We start from the raw sequence: 18,770 nt of genomic DNA on the forward strand, positions 1-18,770 counted from the left end.
CGAACAAAAAGAAAAATGAATGAAAATTTCTTTTCAAGATTGAAATGATGATCAAGGCAAATAATTATCATCATAAAATTCTAAAAATCAGTAAATTGCATACTTGATTATGACACATGCATACAAATATAATACAATGTTCAAAATGTTTACATCCAATGACAATTATAATTATTCACAATAATTAACATCTCCTTACTGTGTTTGATGACAAATCCTGCTTGTAGCACCCAGGAATTCCTAAACCTGATCTGGACTATGATAAAAACTAACACTATCCAATGTATGACCTTAGGCCAAACTCAGATGAGAATCAGAGAATTTAATCACACATCCATTCTTTTACACCGGTTGTGTAACACCACTTGTGAAACTTCTGTCCAAAGCTTATCAAATGATGACATCAAATTGATAAATTACCATAACATGTACAATGAATCATTTGAAAAAAAAAAACTGTTTCATCTATTGCGTCTACTGAAATGTATTGCTTGGTTTTCTCTCCTATATGCTAAGTTCCATGTGATTAAAATATGATTGGTAATTTATTCTAACAATTCATCATCTGAATTTTTCCTTCCTAAAGAAACAATATAATTAACATCTATATATTTCTACTCATTTTGATCAAATATTAACATATTTTATGAACATGATAATTAAAAAATACCAAATAACTTCATACATTAATTAAGTCTTCTGACAATAGATAAGTTCGTGGAATTGCAAGGTTTCGAGTCACCACATCCTCAAAATCAAACACCACCATCAATCATTCCATCCACACAATGTAAAAATGAGATTCTGTATCCTCACCCCTTTTCTTTAATTACCCACCCCTGACATTACACTGCATCAACTCAATCTATATAGCCTTCATTAGCACCTAAAACTTCCTACTGTATTTTATCAAGCAGATTCCCAGAGTTTTCAGCTTAAGGAAGCTCTAAACACTGCATACTGAAGAGTTATACTTGTAGGGTAGTTTTATGCAGTTAGAGTGATCTGCCCTTAGAAGTAAGATAGAAAAAAATGTTTTTTTTTCAGTTAATTACATAATTTGTAATAGATTTAAATATTTTTAACATTATATTAGACCAAAACTAAGTAATTTAATTCATTATTTCCATTAATTTTCACAATGTAAGTAAACAACAGTGATTTCTGTTCATGGATAGTCCGTTGTCTTTGAAAATTTTTCCTGCAGAAATAAGGTAGGTACCTTATGCTGAAAATGAACTAAATAGGAAAGTTGTAAAGGGGAAAGTTGGAGGGGGGGGGGGTATTAAACATTTATGACTTGACATTTGATAAAGGTTTGATATACTTTTAAACTAAAAAAAATTATATTAATTTACACTGCGTGGTTTTTAATCTTAATCTAAGAGAAAAATTAACTTGCCAGCAAGAGGACAAATTGATTATTTTTCGAAACTCAAAATGTTATGTTAATTAAAATTAACACATTTTTTTCTTTTAAATCAGCAATGATAATAAAATTAATAAACAAAACATGATCAATGCAGGTGTTTGATAACTTCTTTGCAATTCTCCTCTTTTGTACCTGATAATTGAATTACATGAACAATAGTCACTATGTTAATATTTAATGGTCACTATTTGCTGCTTCTGTATCTACCTGATACTTAATAATTATACTACATGGTCAAAATACTTCAATTAAGTCTGCAATGTAACATTATGGGGGGGGAGCTTAAATTCAATTTGAAAATATTGTGCTTGAATGAAGAGCTACTAAACATATCATTTAAAAGAATTCTACTTATCTTAACTCAAAATTGACCAACTTGTTGATCTCAAAACTTATATAATTCCCTCTCCCTTTAAATATATATCCCTCATGACTAATTCACAATGAAACTATTATTAAGCAATCAAATGACATAATATTTCTGAGAACAGTTCATCAACATAATCTCAAATAATGCATTCATTAGTATTTCAGAAGTAGAAATCTGAATTTAAAATGCAATATATGTTACCTGATTAAATACGAAACACAAAAAATAATCTTTCCTATAATCTGAATAAAATCCAGGGCCACTCACTGTAAACACATAAACAAATGTGTAGTAAACACGGACATGTCTTCTCTCTACTTCTGTGGTTATGACCAATTCATTTACCTGTGACCATTATGTTCACCAATGGGCAGTCAATCCTCAGCAACCATGCATGACTGATTTCTATATTTCTCTTTGCTGACTAAGACAGGAAAATCTGACTCTTGGCGGGTCTTAATTAAAACAACAGAAAATATATTTTATGCATTATCAACTGTAATGTATTTTAACCTCCCAAAGACAAGTGAAAACAGTTTGCATTCTATAATGTGCAGCTGAAATTCACATGTCATTTATATAATTAATTAACATAAACATGATAATTTTAATGAGTATATTCATTTACATTTCAGCACCTTGACTCCTCTGTTAATTAAATATACCATTCATAAATTTTCATTTTCATTCAAGGAAACTCTGAGACACAAAAGTATCTTTTTATAATCAGTTATATAACCCTCAAAATATATATCACGTGATTTTCTTTTAATTTAACTTGTACAGATTTAAAATAATCCGATTTAAAATAATACATGTATTGTTTTATACCTTCCCAAATAGGACTTGTATCTCCTTCCCCAAAATGGGCAAGTTGAAAACAACATCAAAAGAAACTGCATCTCAGAATTTTATAAGAATTTTTCATGCTCACTTCTTGAATCAGCTCAACTTTGTTCCAATGTAACTGCATGGTTGAAGATTATGAAACATTCTTTGATTATAAGACAGACAGTCAGATGGACAGCTATAGACAGACAGTCAGACAGACAGACAGACAGACAGACAAACAGTAATCCTCACACACCTTCATTAACTTTGTTTGCAGATCAAAATATAAAAATTGAATATAGAATACTGTACTTTTAAAATGTTTTTCCTTCTTTTAGACATGTATGCATAGGATTTCAGGTCATTTCCCAAATTCTGCATCTTTGTTGCAAGACAGATAAATTCTCCTTTCCATCTGAAAAAGAGTTAAATTCATAATTTTTTTTTTAATTAAAGCCAAAGTAATGTTTGTTTTCTTTTGCATCAGGTTTTCTTTTCAAATTAACTTATCTCCCATCTACTGATAACAAAAAACAAACAAGAAAATTTAACAATATAATATGTTAAAAATATTTGGAATATGGTACTTTCTGTCATATTTACACAATTCTTTGTCCAGAAGGTGAATTACTGTAAGCATACTATGAGTTTCCCTTATTCAACGACATATTCTAGCTGGCATAACAGGCTTCACAATGACACAATAAAAAACATACTTCATAAACTTAAATAAAAATACATTGTATATGTTATATGTCAACTTTTAGTATCGAAACTGTATAGTGACACATTCAAAGAGGGAAAATAGTAACAAAAGCACATGAATTTTACAGACATTTAATTTATCAACTTGAAGGCATGCATCTCTGAAAAACTGCATTTCTTAATGCCATCATTAGTAATAAATACATGTACCATTTTATAAATTTTTTTAATGTGCACTTAATATTTCATAAATATTAAGCAAAAACCATTAGTCATAAGACCAAAAAAAAAAAAAAAATAGAGAGAACAAGCCATGTTCAAAATTTTAAAGTTTTTCCAGAATCAAAATTTTGACTAGAAAAAAACAACAACAACAACAAAATTTATGTTCAGTTTTAAATACGTCATTATATCTTTAGTGACTGTCACCAGAACGAAATCAACAAACTCTGAGAGCCTTGTTTGGTGTTTATCTGAACAATCTCAGCAGGAGGACCTGCGGGCCAGAGTTTAGGGACCAGATGGACGTACCACTGCCAGTATACAATGTAGCAAACAATAGCCTCCTGGTTTTAAATTGATCATTAAAATACACCTATCTGTGATCAGGAAGATTAGCTCTTTGTTATCTGAATAGAGGGAAAATGGTTTGGTAATCCTTTTCTCACGATGGTCATCATCATATTTTTCTTGTATTCATTATAGATATAAGATGTAAATGTGTATTTTATAATATGTGTGTGGATAAGTTTTGTATTGGTAAAAAAAATAACAAGAGATCAATTGGCTATAATGCTCACCTGAGTCACAATTTGATATATACATAGATAATAGTGATGTTCTAATGAATGATTGGATAATATAGACTTGCAGTGTGAAAAGCTATTGATTTTATGACCATGCAATGCCAATAATTCATAATCAATCAGATATGAATAGATATTAACTCATATCAGTGAAAAATAAAAGAGATTCGCAACACTGTCATTAACATGTTTATTTACTAAAATATGTGAAGGTTACAGGAATTACTCTTTATTGGTTGTGTATTTCAATCTGAGTTAAATTAACACAATCAAATTAAAATCCAGATTTCTTAGATACGCGCTGAATACACTATTACGTAGAGTGTATATGACACAGATCTGAGAAGTCTGATTTTGATTGGATTGAAATTAACATTAATTCTAATACATATGGTGTATGATTTTTAAAGTTTTAAAACTATATATTGATTATTATTAAAAGCAAAGTAGGAGCTAGAAGTTAAAACTATATATTGATTATTATCAAAAGCAAAGTACTACAATGATCAAAAGTTGGTGAAATCTTGGGTAATATTTCTCCTTTGTCTAAATGCTTTTGATGAGGAGTAGTAGGAGTAAAATGTCTAGATCAAAGAAAAGAATCTTAAAAGATTTTTTTTGACATACATGGATATATGTAGATGCACAAATGCACTCAAAGACTGAAAAATAGCCATTTCTTGTGTTTGTCAACAAAAAAACATCCAGATTTTTCTTTTACTTCGTGTCTAAAACCCATATGAAAATCAAAAATAAAGCAATCTTATGCCCCGTTCACACAGAGATTTAAATTTGCAGTAAATAAATGCGAAGTAAAATAATGCCAATTAATCTAATGCGAATTAGACTGCATTCACATGACACCTCATGCGAAGTAAACTTAATGCTACTTAAAATTTTATTTCTACAGTAAGGCTATTCCGTAAGGCTTTTATGGCAACATTTGCAAACCACGTCACCTTATGTTCAGAAAAGATCCATTTGAGAAAATTTCGCAGTGTTTGTACATATTTTAGTGATTATAATAATTTTCCTTCATTTTTCACTAAAAAATAGCACAAGTACCTATATTTGACCACCCACACGTGACCTTTGACTTAATTTTGCCATTACACATGTGTTAATAAAAATTTAATTTGAATTAGCTTCGCTTAGCATTCACAAGGAGCTAACACAAAGCAATTTTATGTGCAGTAAATTAATTCGAATTAAACTAATTTACATTAAATTCTCTGTGTGAACGTGATTCAAATTTAATTTGCAGTGACTTACATTTAATTTGAATTAAACTCTCCGTGTGAACAGAGCATTAGTAACAAGTGACCATTGGTTTTGAAATGGCATTGGAATATATGTTCTTAATGCTATTACCAAGAAAAAAAAATTATCCTGTAATTAATTATGGGAACAATATTTCAAAGTTCATTCTGTAAATAAAATGTTTTTTCTTCTTTGCTATCTAAAATCAGGGGTATCACATGAAAATATAGAAATATGTCCATATGACATGAATGCCCCACTGAGGGTATATTAGTAATGCAAAATGAAAATTTGTATTAGTGTATGAAATTTGATGAAAATATCTTGAATAGTTTCTTTAAAATTTAAATTTAAAAAGTTGGATATAGATGATAAATTCTCACCAAATTATGTACAATTGCATAAGCTTACATAAATAAATCTTAAATAAACAGCTCATTTGAACCATCCACCCCTATAGTGGCACCATCTTTGCACTTGGGCATTAATATAAAGAAAGAATAATTGGACTTAATGCTGAAAGCCATAAATTAAAGTTTTATTAAACATCTTTTTCTGTCTTTAATATAATCTCAAATACTTATTAGTGTTTATTCTCCATACATATATCATATGAGTTTAAAACAAATCAAAATAAAAATCAAAGGCGTGAGGCCTGAAGATTTCTTCAGTATCAATAGATAATCAGGGCCACATCTTTTTTTAATGATCTTCATCCGAATCAGCATACATTTGTTGGCTGTTCTTAAGAAGAGAGACTGCATGATCAGTGAAGTAGCAAGTTTGCCTTTACTGTGTGCTCAAATGAATTACAAATATCATTTCAAATATAATGTACCTTAAATTCTTCCAAGCTGGACATAATATAGTTATTGTTACATTAAATGTTCAAAATACATGAATATTTCTTATAATAAACAAACAAGAGATGTTTGTGAAACATTTATGCCCCCCCCCCCCCCCCCCCCCAAATAATTGGAATTTTTCCAAGTCCAAGAGGCATAACTCTGTCAAAAATTGCTTGATCATACCCAAAATAGAACTAAATCTAGATATTTTTATGATAAATCTGTATACCAAATTTATTTCAGTATGTGCAACCTCTGCGAAGAAAATGAATGAAAACTGCATATAATTGGAATTTTTCTAAGTCAAAGGGGCAAAACTCTGTCAAAAATTGCCCGATCCTACCCAAGAGAGAACTTGGCCTAGATATTTTTATGATAAATCTGTATACTGAATTTCATTTCAGTATGTGCAACCTCTGCAAAGAAAATGAAAGGAAACTGTTGGTGGACCGATAGACCAACCGACCTACCGACCGACAGACAGCAGCAAAGCAATATGTCCTCCCTTCTTCGAAGGGGGGCATAAAAATACAAATTACAGTTGAACTTCGGTATCTCGAACACTGATATCTCGAACACCATGGATATGTCGAAGTGATTTGGAAGTCCCAATCCCTTATTCTTCAAGTATTTCACCCCGGATATCTTGAATCCTCAGATATCTCGAATTTTTTTCTCAGTCCCATTGGGTTCGAGATAATGACGTTTAACAGAGTAATTTTTTGTGTATTTGTTGTATTGCTCTTCAAAATATCAAAAAATATATACGTAAGTTTTCAATTAAAATCTGTCAGAGAGAGAGAAAGATTTCTAATGCTGACAAGACCAGCCTGTTATGATTTAAGAAATAATTCCCATGTCAGAGGAATTGTTGGAGAATATACCCCGATAGTCAAGAGATTTTGTTGGCAAATAAAAAAGGAGCCTGAAGGGTTTTTATTTGCCAACAAAGTCTGGAGACTGAGGGTATATTCTCCAAAAATTCAGACGATGAGGAAATTCTTTCTATTCTGCTATGGCAAATATTTAAATTTCTCTATAGAGAAATGCAGAAGCTAGATTTGGACATCATCAGCAGCATCTCTATGTTCTTAGCAATAAAAGTAGTAGAATATTGATTTGTTCACATTAAAACCATCTGGATAGATGTCAACTTTCGGATGGCCGGTTTGTTGTACTTCATTACCTTAAAAATTACTGGCAAAATTATTGAGGAGCCACAACTGTAAATTAGCTTTGTTTTCTACAGTAAAGTACTGGCAAAGTAAAGCCCTACGGCCATGAAAAAAATAACCCCCCCCTTTTTTCAAACCTGGGGATCATGATTTGAAAAAAAAAGGATCTACAGCACATATGTCTGTGCGCTTATATCTATAACCAGCAAGGAGAAAAAAATGAGATGGACCAGACCAGGATTCAAACCTGGGCCCCCTAAACAACTAGTCAGGTGCTCTACCAATTTACTGAGCTATCTGGCACACTGGCGATCAAACCAGCTTGATGGCCACATTTCTCCCAGAGACCTTAAAAGTCTCAATTGCCCTCAAAGACATCAACCCAAGGATTTCTCTGGCAGATCTTTTACCTGTCATTTCCAGGGCATGGCACTGCACCAAATGTAACATGAAAGAGAAAAATGCAACTAACAGACAAAACCAGGATTTGATCCTGGGACCCCTGAGTTCACTAGTTAGGTGCTCCATCTATTCTACTAAGCTATCTGGGAACCAGTGATAGAATCTGCCTGAGTGACATATTCTACTCTCCTTAAAAGTCTTATTGCCCAAGGAGACCAATCTAGGCTCTTCCCTAGCAGGTCTTTCAGTGTAATTTCCAAGCATGGCACATACAGCACTAAATGAACCCTGCAAGGAAGAAAAATGCAATTGACCACACCTGGATTTGAGCCTAAATCTGCTTTTAAAATTCACTAATCAGGTGCCTCTCCAGCTAAGCTATCTGGTCACTATCTGATGCAATCTGCCTGACTGCCACGTTCTACCCCGAGTACCCTCCTTAAAGGTCTTTGCCCTCAAAGATACCAACCAAAGCTCAGCTAGCTTCCATGGCAGGTCTTTCACCTGTCACTTCCAGGGCATAGTACAGCACCTGTGAGGGAGAAAAATGTGATGGACCAGGCCAGAATTCAAGCCTGAGCCCTCTGAATCACTTTTCAGGTGCTGAACTACCAACTGAGCTATCTGGCCACCCTTAACTGTGGCCCTGCTGTTCTTGAAAAGATGACATTTTAAGATTCTATTTTTTCAATAAATCTGAATCTTAAGTGATCCTTTGAGAGGTCTGCTTATTGGTACAAGTTAAAGTAGTCCTGCTGTTCATGCACAGGAGATTTTTTATTAGTCCAACAAATACATCATTTATTTTTAATATATTTCATCCCCTACCGGGGCTTCAAAATAATCCCAAGGAAACAAATTCAAATCTACATGAACAAATGTAAATCAGTTTGGTTGAAATCAATTGATTTTCAAGTTCAACCAGAATCTCGTAAATGGATTCATCACTATATACACACAAATGCAGATTTTGCATGTATACCACTACTGCTTCAGCATGCGTAGTGGATACAGAACCGGGCATAAAATGTCAATGAGTTTAAAGTTCATATACACACAGCAGGCTTGCATTAGTTTAAGTTTGTTTAAGTTATAAAACGATGGACAACTACTGTTGGTACATTTCAGACTGCAAAGAGAGTTGTCTTCCTTATGTTATGGTCTGCATTCCAAAATCCCTTCATATTTTAAAAATATTGAATTCAAGGAAATATTTTAACTTATTTGTAATACATGTACAATAAATTTCAAGGCTTCAAGAAAATTTAAATAAAGGTTTGTGAATTATATTATAATTATAAATTCTAAATGTCTCAAATTTGAAAGTCAGATAAACTGAGATATTTGCTAAGTCTGTCAGTCAAGTGTTGCATAGTTCTCATTTGCATAATTATATGCCCTATGCATTCCTAATTTCCACTCAGTGTTGCTCAATTGAATCTTCAAAAATTGTTTATTTTATCGTTGTTTGTGTATCCAAGAATCTTAGATTCCAGGAGAGGTATTTGGCCTGGATGCAATTGTAGCCCTAGGAGAGTGGGATGGGGGAGATGTTACCATTTCTTTCTCCTTTCATCCCTTCTTGCCTTTCACTCATAACCTCTCCCCCTAGTCCTAACCCATCTTTTTCTCATTTCCTCTTCTCATCCTCCCACATTCAGTCCTTCTATAATCACTCATCTACCACCCCCCCCCCCTCCTCCCAATACTTTGAAACAGCTCTGTAAACCCTCTTGCAGTTACTTTTCTTGCAATTAAAAAATACTGATTTACCTGGGGTATAGGGATTTAATAGATAGTTTCTGGCAACTGCCCCAACTAAAGTGGAATTCCTTGCCTCCACCCCTATTCACAAATCGCCCAATGGCCAATTCAAAAGGACAAACTAGAATGACATACACATGACTGATGGGGAAATTGTATATTTTTGGAGAAATTTCATTATATTTTGATAATTTATAAGAGGGGTGGGGATGGGAGTGGGTTATGTAGATATTTGTTTTCCCCAATGTAGGTGCCTCACTAACAGTACCCATACTCAAACTTCTGAATCATATCTTTACTTTCCTACTTTCTTTAATTTTTAATAATTTTGAGTAAGAATTTTTTTTCTTAAAGGATGACTGCACTTAACATCAAATTCTGGGTCTTTTTCGGTTGCTTCTGTTGCTTTTATATCATAATCTTATTTCATTTTTATATATTTATGAAAGAATCCTGTCAATTTCAAACCAAATTTAAATATTAAAATGATCTTAGACTTAGATACAATAAAATGATTCTATGTTTTCTGTTCTTACTCTTTCCAAATATAGAGAATTTACACTTACCTGCCTTTGATTAAATATTAGGTATGCATGAAAGGTGGAGCTAACATTGTAAGAATGGGTCTAAAATTAGACTAAGTAAAGAATCTTTTAAGGTTTTGCCAAAGGTCAACGTGTCCAAAAATTTATTTTTACAATAGCTCCAAAACTATGTGGTTTATAAAGTTAAAACTTTTACAGTTTATAAATATATTATTGATTAACAGATAGAAAGTATCACTTGATAACAAATACTTTAAAAAAATATTTATCGAGAAAAATTCATTTTAAAAAATGCATATATTCTTTAAAAACTACATCTAATTAATTCCGTACTTTTAGTGAAAGCCATCATTGCAGAAACAATATATGTTTATCAATGAAGGGCAAGTTGGACTTTGATAGCCTCTGGAAAGTTGTTTTCTCTGTTTATTTTGTCCAAATGTTAAGATTTGAAACCGAAAGTACATTGCAAATGGCAGATTTTATAGGGGTCTTCTCTTTATACATGTCATGCTTTCAATAACAGCCTTTCAGAGACCATTCACGTCCAACTTGCCCTTCATTGATAAACATATAATATTTCTGCAATGATGGTTTTCACTAAAAGTACAGAATTAAGTGGGTGCATTTTTTTTAAAATATGCAAATTTTTTGAAAATTTTCTCAAAAAATATATTTTTTTAAATATTTGTTTTCAAGTGATACTTTCTATCTGTTAATCAATGATATATTTATAAACTGTAAAAGTTTTAACCTTATATCTCACATAGTTTTGGAGCTATTGTAAAAATAAATTTTTGGGCATATTGACCTTTGACAAAACCTTAAATCAATGCCAAACAGTTTAACGTTTTCGAGCACTTTGTCCTAGTTAGCACAAAACATGCTACTTTACAAGTCACGTGATGGAATTTAGTATTCACAGGGTTACCTGAGGTAAGAAATCATGTGGTAAATTATAATATTCAACATCACAAACCTTGGTTACAACACAGAGAGCGAATGTAAGAAGAAACAGTTTTTTCTCGTTTAAACCATGAGCGCATGTTTGTCTATTAATCTCCTTCTGACACAACATTATTAATGCAAATATACAACTACTGTTAAACAGAGAACAATAGACAAACATGCACTGACTATGTATAAAATCAGTGAAAAAGTGGGCGTCCTCATTATCGTACGGAGATTCAAGGAATTGTGATGCCCCCGCCTTAGAAAACAGCTTCGTACTTCGTAAATATGTACTTTTATTTAATGTAATTACATAAAGTAGTAGATTAGATGTTGACCACTCGTGCAATTAAAAGAAAAATGCGTGTTTTGAAAGTTTATTTTGTCGCAATTTTCGCATGTTCTTAAGTGCAGTCATCCTTTCTTCTAAACCAACATTCATTTTTAAAACAATATCAGATACTAATACTCCTTCCCCCTTCAATTAATTCTGGCTCCTACCATGTATCACTATATCAAGTACACAAGCATGTCGTTTGTGAACATTTAGCTTTAATGAATATGACTTGAAAATATGGGCCTTAATTTTTTCAAAAACAGAGCATATTTTTCATGTCTTGATTCATGTGCTAATATTGTAACACCTGTGATACATATGTATTGAGTGCTTTCAAATGATCCCTGAAATTGATATATATATATGATAAATTCAGCACTAATGAAATAATTAGTATAGTTACATTCATAAATGATTACATGTTGTTAAGTAGCCATACACTTTTAGTATTCCCTTTAACTGAAATAGTACAATATATTATTGTTGAAATGAGTATTGTCATTTACAAATTGTTATACTATCCATTGGCATATCTTTTCTTTATTATTGTAATAATTTCATACTTGTCTGTTATGGGCTCTAAATTAGAAAATAAATGTTCTGTTCTGTCCTGTTCTGTTCTACAGTTGAACTTCAGTATCTCGAACACTGATATCTCAAATACCATGGATAATTCGAAGTGATTTGGAAGTCCCAATCACTTTTTCTTTAAGTATTTTATCCCCGATATCTTGAAGTTTTTTCTCGGTCCAATCGAGTTTGAGATAATGAGGTTTGACTGTAAATCATAGTGTATACATATATTATCAACTTAGTGTTGAAGATGCATTGTCAGAAATCATGCTTTTAGAGAATTCGCTTCTCATAAAGCAATATCTATAATAGTGAGGTGGGGATGGGGGCCCTAATGCAACATTTTTATTCATTTTGAGTGTTTTACTCTGCTATACACAAGTATCTATACTATGCAAGCATACATTGATTGAAGATCGTGAGTAACTTTTTTGATAAATATTAACAGTCTCGATCAGTTTTACCACACACGATGGTCATTGGACCACCTCGAACTTCATCTTATTTCTCCCAGACGTCCCTCATGCTCCATGAAATCAATTCGGGATCAAACTACGAAGACTTTTCACAATTATGCAGCCAAGATATAGTACGGCAAGTGATTGGAGATTAATTATCTGAATATCGTGTTTATGTCATGAAATAAAATGAAAATATCAAAACAAATTGCTCGCAAACCAGAAGTAAAGTTTTAATTCATAGAAAGCCATAAAAAGTTATGCGTAACTTTTAGATATAGAACGGCATTAAATATTAATGCGCAGATGTCAACAAATCAGATTGAGCGATGGGTTGAGAATTGAGGAGGAGTTATGAGACTACATGTGGTGGTTTGTTTACATACACCAACGGATGCACGCGTATTCCACTAGCGGCGCGTGATTTGTAAACAGCGCATCTTGGATTGATGTGCGAACCACAATGCTAATCGAAGGAACGGTCATCGCAGGACAGAGAGAATGCGAGCGGCAGACCAGATTTCTTTACTGGGATATTTACCTGACCCTTTTGTTGATTAATGTGACATTTCATTTAAGTTTGGGGACTTTAACAGATAGTGACATTATAGCAAAAAACTCAGGTGTGGAAGTTCTAACTGGACGCCGTGTGTTTCTTAGTCCGGACTATGATTTAAAAATAAATGTGAGTGTAAGGGACAATTGCAGAGTGACTGTGTTGCAAAGTGATCTTTTGTCTCAAGGACCAGGGAAATTGCAGCCCCAAAATTTTCTTTGTAATTTCCCCCCAAATTCAGTTCAGTACATTCATTATGGAGCCAAAGAACCCAAAGAGGATTTTCTTCATTTAATGATTCATTATGAATCTGCCAATCAATCTTTAATCATTCCATTAATTTTTCATGTGAAAATTCAAAATGTGCAATATCAAATACTGACTAAAAATACTCCTCTTAATGTTACTAAACTTTCAGGATTAAGTAATACTTTTTCTGATCGCAATACAGATTTTTCTTATGATAATGACAATCAGCAGTGCAAAATAACTCTGTTGTCCCAAGTTTCAGGATTACCACGTTATGGATACATTGCTAATGACACTTCAGAACTTGTTATGGTTGACTGTGATAAATTTTTACAACTTGATATCATCTACAAACCTTTTGACTTAACAAGCCCATCCAACAGAGACTTTATTCCATTGGTGGTTGAAATAACAGACACAGATGGTGATTTGATGTATCAAGAATTTTTTCATAAGCCGGTTTTTATTGAAGGGGGTCTCCAAAATACTAGACCCCAGCCTAGCTTTAATGCCCTTCTAGTCATGGATGTAAGTCAGGGAAATACCATTGATCAATTTATAATGACATCAATTTCATCAAAAATTTTAGCAGCAGAGGATAAGGAAACACCAGCTGCCCAATTGATTTTCAATGTTACAAAGCCCTTAGGACCTGATCAAGGTGAATTAGTCAGCACTAATGATAGGAATCAACCACTTAGGTCATTCTACCAAAAAGATGTTTTTGATTTGAGGATAGCTTATAAACCGCCCAAGACTGATTCAGACAAAATAAGGTCTTTCCAAATTGAACTGGAAGTAATTGATGGAGATGGACTTAGATCTGCACCTTTTACCCTCCTTATTTCTGTGAAACCAATGAATACTCTCTCTCCCATTGTCACTCTAAACAGGGGAATTCAGATGTTTGAAGGGCAGTCCCGACAACTTCACTCTGAAAATCTCCAAATTTCCGATGAAGACAATTCGAGTAATGTTAAAGTTTTTGTAGTAGATGGGGTCAGGCATGGTCAATTAAAGATTCCTGGGAATCGAAATTATTTTACTCCAAAAGACCTAAAGGATGGTACAGTGATTTATAAGCATGATGGTACAGATACTTACAGTGACAACATTGTCTTCAGAATGACGGATGGGACACATGGTGTTGAATTTCTATTTCCTGTAACAATTTACCCAGTAGATGATGAATCTCCAGTTTTAAGTTCTAACACAGGGCTTGATATTAAAAAGGGGCAAATTGTGGAAGTGAACAAATTTGTTTTGAGTGCCACTGATGTTGACAGTGAAGATGCAGAAATTCTCTTTTTACAGCAGCCTCCTTATTCAAGAGTCGGCAGATTTCTTAGAAGACAGTTTTCAGCACCTTCAGATCTAACAAAGTGGCAGTATGTAAATGGAGTTTACCAACAAGTAGTCAGTGAATTCACACAGCAAGAAATAAGTGATGGCAAAATATTCTATCAGCATTTTGGACCAGGTATGACGAGAGCTATTTTAGATAGAATTATATTAAAATTGTCTGATAGAATGGACCCACCAAACCTGTCCCAAGAATACACTTTTATGGTAAAAATTTTGCCTGTAGATGATACACCGCCACATCTTGCCGAAGCCACTCTCCAACTAAATGTTAATGAATTTCAAATGACTGTTATTAAGAAAAAGAATTTGAAGTACACAGATGAGAGTACTGTTGACAGGAATCTCAGATATCAGATCACAAGACAACCTTATGATACAGATAAAAATACTCGTCTACCAGCAGGAAGATTAGTGCTATGTGATTCCCCATCAAATGAGGTCTCCAGTTTTACTCAATCTCATATCAATCATCTGAAAATCTGTTATGTTCCGCCAAACCTAGAACTAGGATTGACCAAAAGAATTATATATTTTCATTTCAATGTAGAGGATGTGCACAGGAATATTCTGCCTAATGAACAATTTAAAATTATTATTCACCCTAATGACAATAAACCACCAAGGGTTCAGAACAAAGGCTTTCGTGTTATGGAAAATGGAGAATTTGCTATCAATCAAAATACACTGAAAATAAATGATCCAGACACTGAGAATTCTTTGTTGAAAATCATTATCACCCAATTACCAAAACATGGAGTTCTAAAAAATCTTCAGCAGCCTCTAATCCAAAATGACAGTCTCACACTGAGAGATGTAGCAAATGGAAACATCATTTATAAAAACTCAGGGGATGAAGCCACAAAAGACAGTTTTAATGTTTATGTCACAGATGGTATTCATCATGTACCTGTTTTAGTTCAAATCAAAATTGACCCAGTGGATGATGAGTCTCCATCCTTTGTGGGTGACCAATCCAACGTCCTGTTTGTCACATCTCAGGTAAACGAAGGAGAACGTACAACAGAATGGAATAAAGAAATTAAGGCAACAGACCCGGATACAAATGATCTGGATCTGACTTTCGTAATAAAAAATCGTCCAAGAAAAGGTAGAATAGTGATGAACAACAAGCATGTTACATCATTTACCCAAAAGAATTTGATAGATGGAATTGTAGTTTATCAACACTTGAGTAAAGAGATAGGAATTGAGGAGACAAATGATAGTTTTGTGCTTGCATTAACTGACAATACTGAGGGATTTGTAGTACATAACAATAATGTTAAAACTGTGGAGGTTCTGATCCAGATTTTACCAGTCAATGATAAAATCCCTGAAATCATCTTTGGAGCCCCCTATGGGGTAACGGAAGGTGAAAAGTCTCCCATTTTACCTCGTCATCTGGATGCCATGGATGAGGATACTTTATACAGTTTTCTTCAGTGTGTCATTACCAGACAACCATCATTTGGGTATTTAGAAAACATGTCACCAGCTCCAGGATCTGAGAAGTCACAGCAGGGTATTCCAATTTCTGCATTCTACGTGGAAGACTTGCGACTTGGAAATATTAACTATGTCCAGAGCGTGCACAAAGGAGTTGAAATAAGAAAGGATGAATTTCGCTTTCGTTGCAATGATGGTATAAATCAATCCCCTGTCAATAGTTTCCCAATTGTTGTATATCCAGAAAATGATGAGGAACCTGAGGTGTATATTCGTGAATTTATTGTAATGGAAGGAATGGAACTTAAAATTGATGCTCCTATTCTGAAAGCTGTGGATAAAGATGATCCCCCAGGGTCCTTGACCTATATTATCTCAAGGCCACCCCAGCATGGTCAGATTGTACAACAGAGGACTATTGCAGGAATCTTTCCTGTTTCTAGTTTTAATGAAAGTGACATAGCGAAATCCTCCACCATAATGTATAAACACGATGATACTGAAACACTGAGGGACTCTTTCGAATTTATACTTACGGATGGAAAGTTCAATATTACCCGCACTGTTCCAATAATCATTTTACCTTTAGATGATGAAACACCTAGACTTTCTGTGAATAATGGACTAGAAATAGATGTAGTAGGAGGAAGAAAACTCATAACCAACAATCATTTGAGAGCAGAAGACATTGATTCAGAAGTTTCAAATATCACTTTCATAATTAGGGCTTATCCAAGTTATGGATATGTTCTGAAGAGGGGAAATGATGGTGTAGTGAGAAATTTAACTTTACACATGAATTTTACTCAATTTGACATTGATAACAATAGAGTCTGGTATGTGCATACTGATACTAATAGTGGACAAGATCTAATTAAGTTTGATGTAACAGATGGCCTGAATCCTATAGTGGACCGTTACTTTCATGTGACCATTGCAGAATTGGACACCATTTATCCCCAGGTGATAAGTAGAGGGGTGCAGTTACCAGAGGGGGGATTTGTGACATTGACCACTGATATGATAGGAGGTACTGATATTAACTCTCCAGATGAAGACCTCAGGTTTACCATTACACAGGCACCAACTCATGGCTTCCTAGAGTCTACAGACAAGCCAGGAATGCCAATACTGGTTTTCACTCAGCTAGACATAGCCGGAAGCAAGATTCGGTACGTACATAATTCTAATTCGGAAATCAAGATGGATGGTTTTCAGTTTGAGGTGACCGATGGGAATAATCTTGTTATGAGGACATTTAGAATCGCTATCACTGATGTAGACAACAAGAAACCTGTGCTCTTCTGTAATAATCTGAGAATACAAGAAGGAGGAAACAAAATTATAACTCCATTTGATCTGAGAGTAGAGGATTTGGACACACCCAATCAGAAAATCACATTCTACATCACACAAGTACCTCTACATGGCAACATTCTCAAAAACTTCTCACAAACTGTGAACACATTCACTTACGAGGACATTGTAAATAACCTTATAACATACCAACATGATGGAACCGAGACAACTCGAGATGAATTCTCTTTCACCATCACTGACAATACTAATGTGGACTTCTATGTTTTGTCTGATATGTCCATTCCAACAAGGCTTCCTCAAACTTTGATAATTGAGGTAGTACCTGTGGACAATGGAATCCCCAGTGTGTCCGTAAACAAAAGAATTACTTCCCTTGGCTATCTACCTAATGGACGCATAGGGGTGAAGCTAACAAGCAAGGTACTTCAAGCAGAAGACAGGGACAGTACAGACGACAGCTTGACATTTCTTTTGACAGTTCTTCCGCAGCATGGTCACCTTGTCAACATGAGGAGAGGAATCGGAGCCATCAACTCCTGGACTCAAGGTGAGCATTTTTGAATTATGACAATCAAATAAAAGAATGATGGTGAGAGATTTTAAAACTTTATTGTAATCCTTGTTGCAAACCACAAGTTTTGTTCTCACACTCCTGATTGAAAACCAGACTGGGAGTGGATTATAACTCATGTCTTGCAACAAAGTTTATTTTAATTTAGGAAACTGAAATGTAAATACAGTATGGAAGATTTGAAGTAAAAGCTGCATTATTATATGTATATTTTCAGAGTAAAGTTATGAAGTATATCATTCTTGCTGTATTTTTTCTGTCTTTATTGTTCTAGAATTGTAATGTAATTGAAGTAATAAGAACCATTTTTCCTATTTTTTACACTTTCAAGTAAGCTAAAACTTCCTATGCTGATAGATATTGATGAGAGCTATTCAACTGCATCAACATTTTTTTTACCTTTTATTTGACCTTGATCAACATTTTTTTTAACTTTCCTTTGACCTTGGCCTCACTTTTCTTAAATTAGTGTTTAGCTCAGTTTTAAAGAAACTATTCAAGATATTTTATCAAACTTGATATGCTGATACATATTAGTGAGAGCAATTCAACTGCATCAAAAACTTTTGACCTTGCACTTTCCTGTGACCTTGACATCATTTTTCTTTAATTTGCATTTTGCTTAGTTTTAAAGAATCCATTTAATTAAGATATTTTTATGTAAGCTTATGCACTTATACATAATTTGGTGAGAATTTATCATCTATATCCATTTTTTAGATTTCAATTTCAAATTTTCATGTTGCATTACTAATATACACTTGGCAGGGCATTCATGTCCTATGGACAGATGTTTCAATTTTAAT

General features: G+C 33.5%; 1 protein-coding gene across 1 annotated transcript in view; it reads left to right on the forward strand.

The window, feature by feature from the left end:
* Positions 1–12,769: 12,769 nt before the first annotated feature.
* The window catches only part of LOC133172928 (extracellular matrix protein 3-like), a 29,786-nt gene continuing 23,785 nt past the window's right edge, over positions 12,770–18,770 (forward strand). Inside the window, exon 1 of the mRNA XM_061307780.1 lies at positions 12,770–17,940. Within this exon, the coding sequence (XP_061163764.1) occupies positions 12,921–17,940 (5,020 nt within the window). The 5' untranslated portion in view covers positions 12,770–12,920. The remainder of the gene's footprint in view (positions 17,941–18,770) is intronic.

The sequence above is a fragment of the Saccostrea echinata genome, unplaced genomic scaffold (genome assembly GCF_033153115.1).
Source record: "Saccostrea echinata isolate AGI-Se365-2 ecotype Australia unplaced genomic scaffold, CSIRO_AGI_Sech_v1 ptg000056l, whole genome shotgun sequence".
NCBI lineage: Eukaryota > Metazoa > Mollusca > Bivalvia > Ostreida > Ostreidae > Saccostrea > Saccostrea echinata.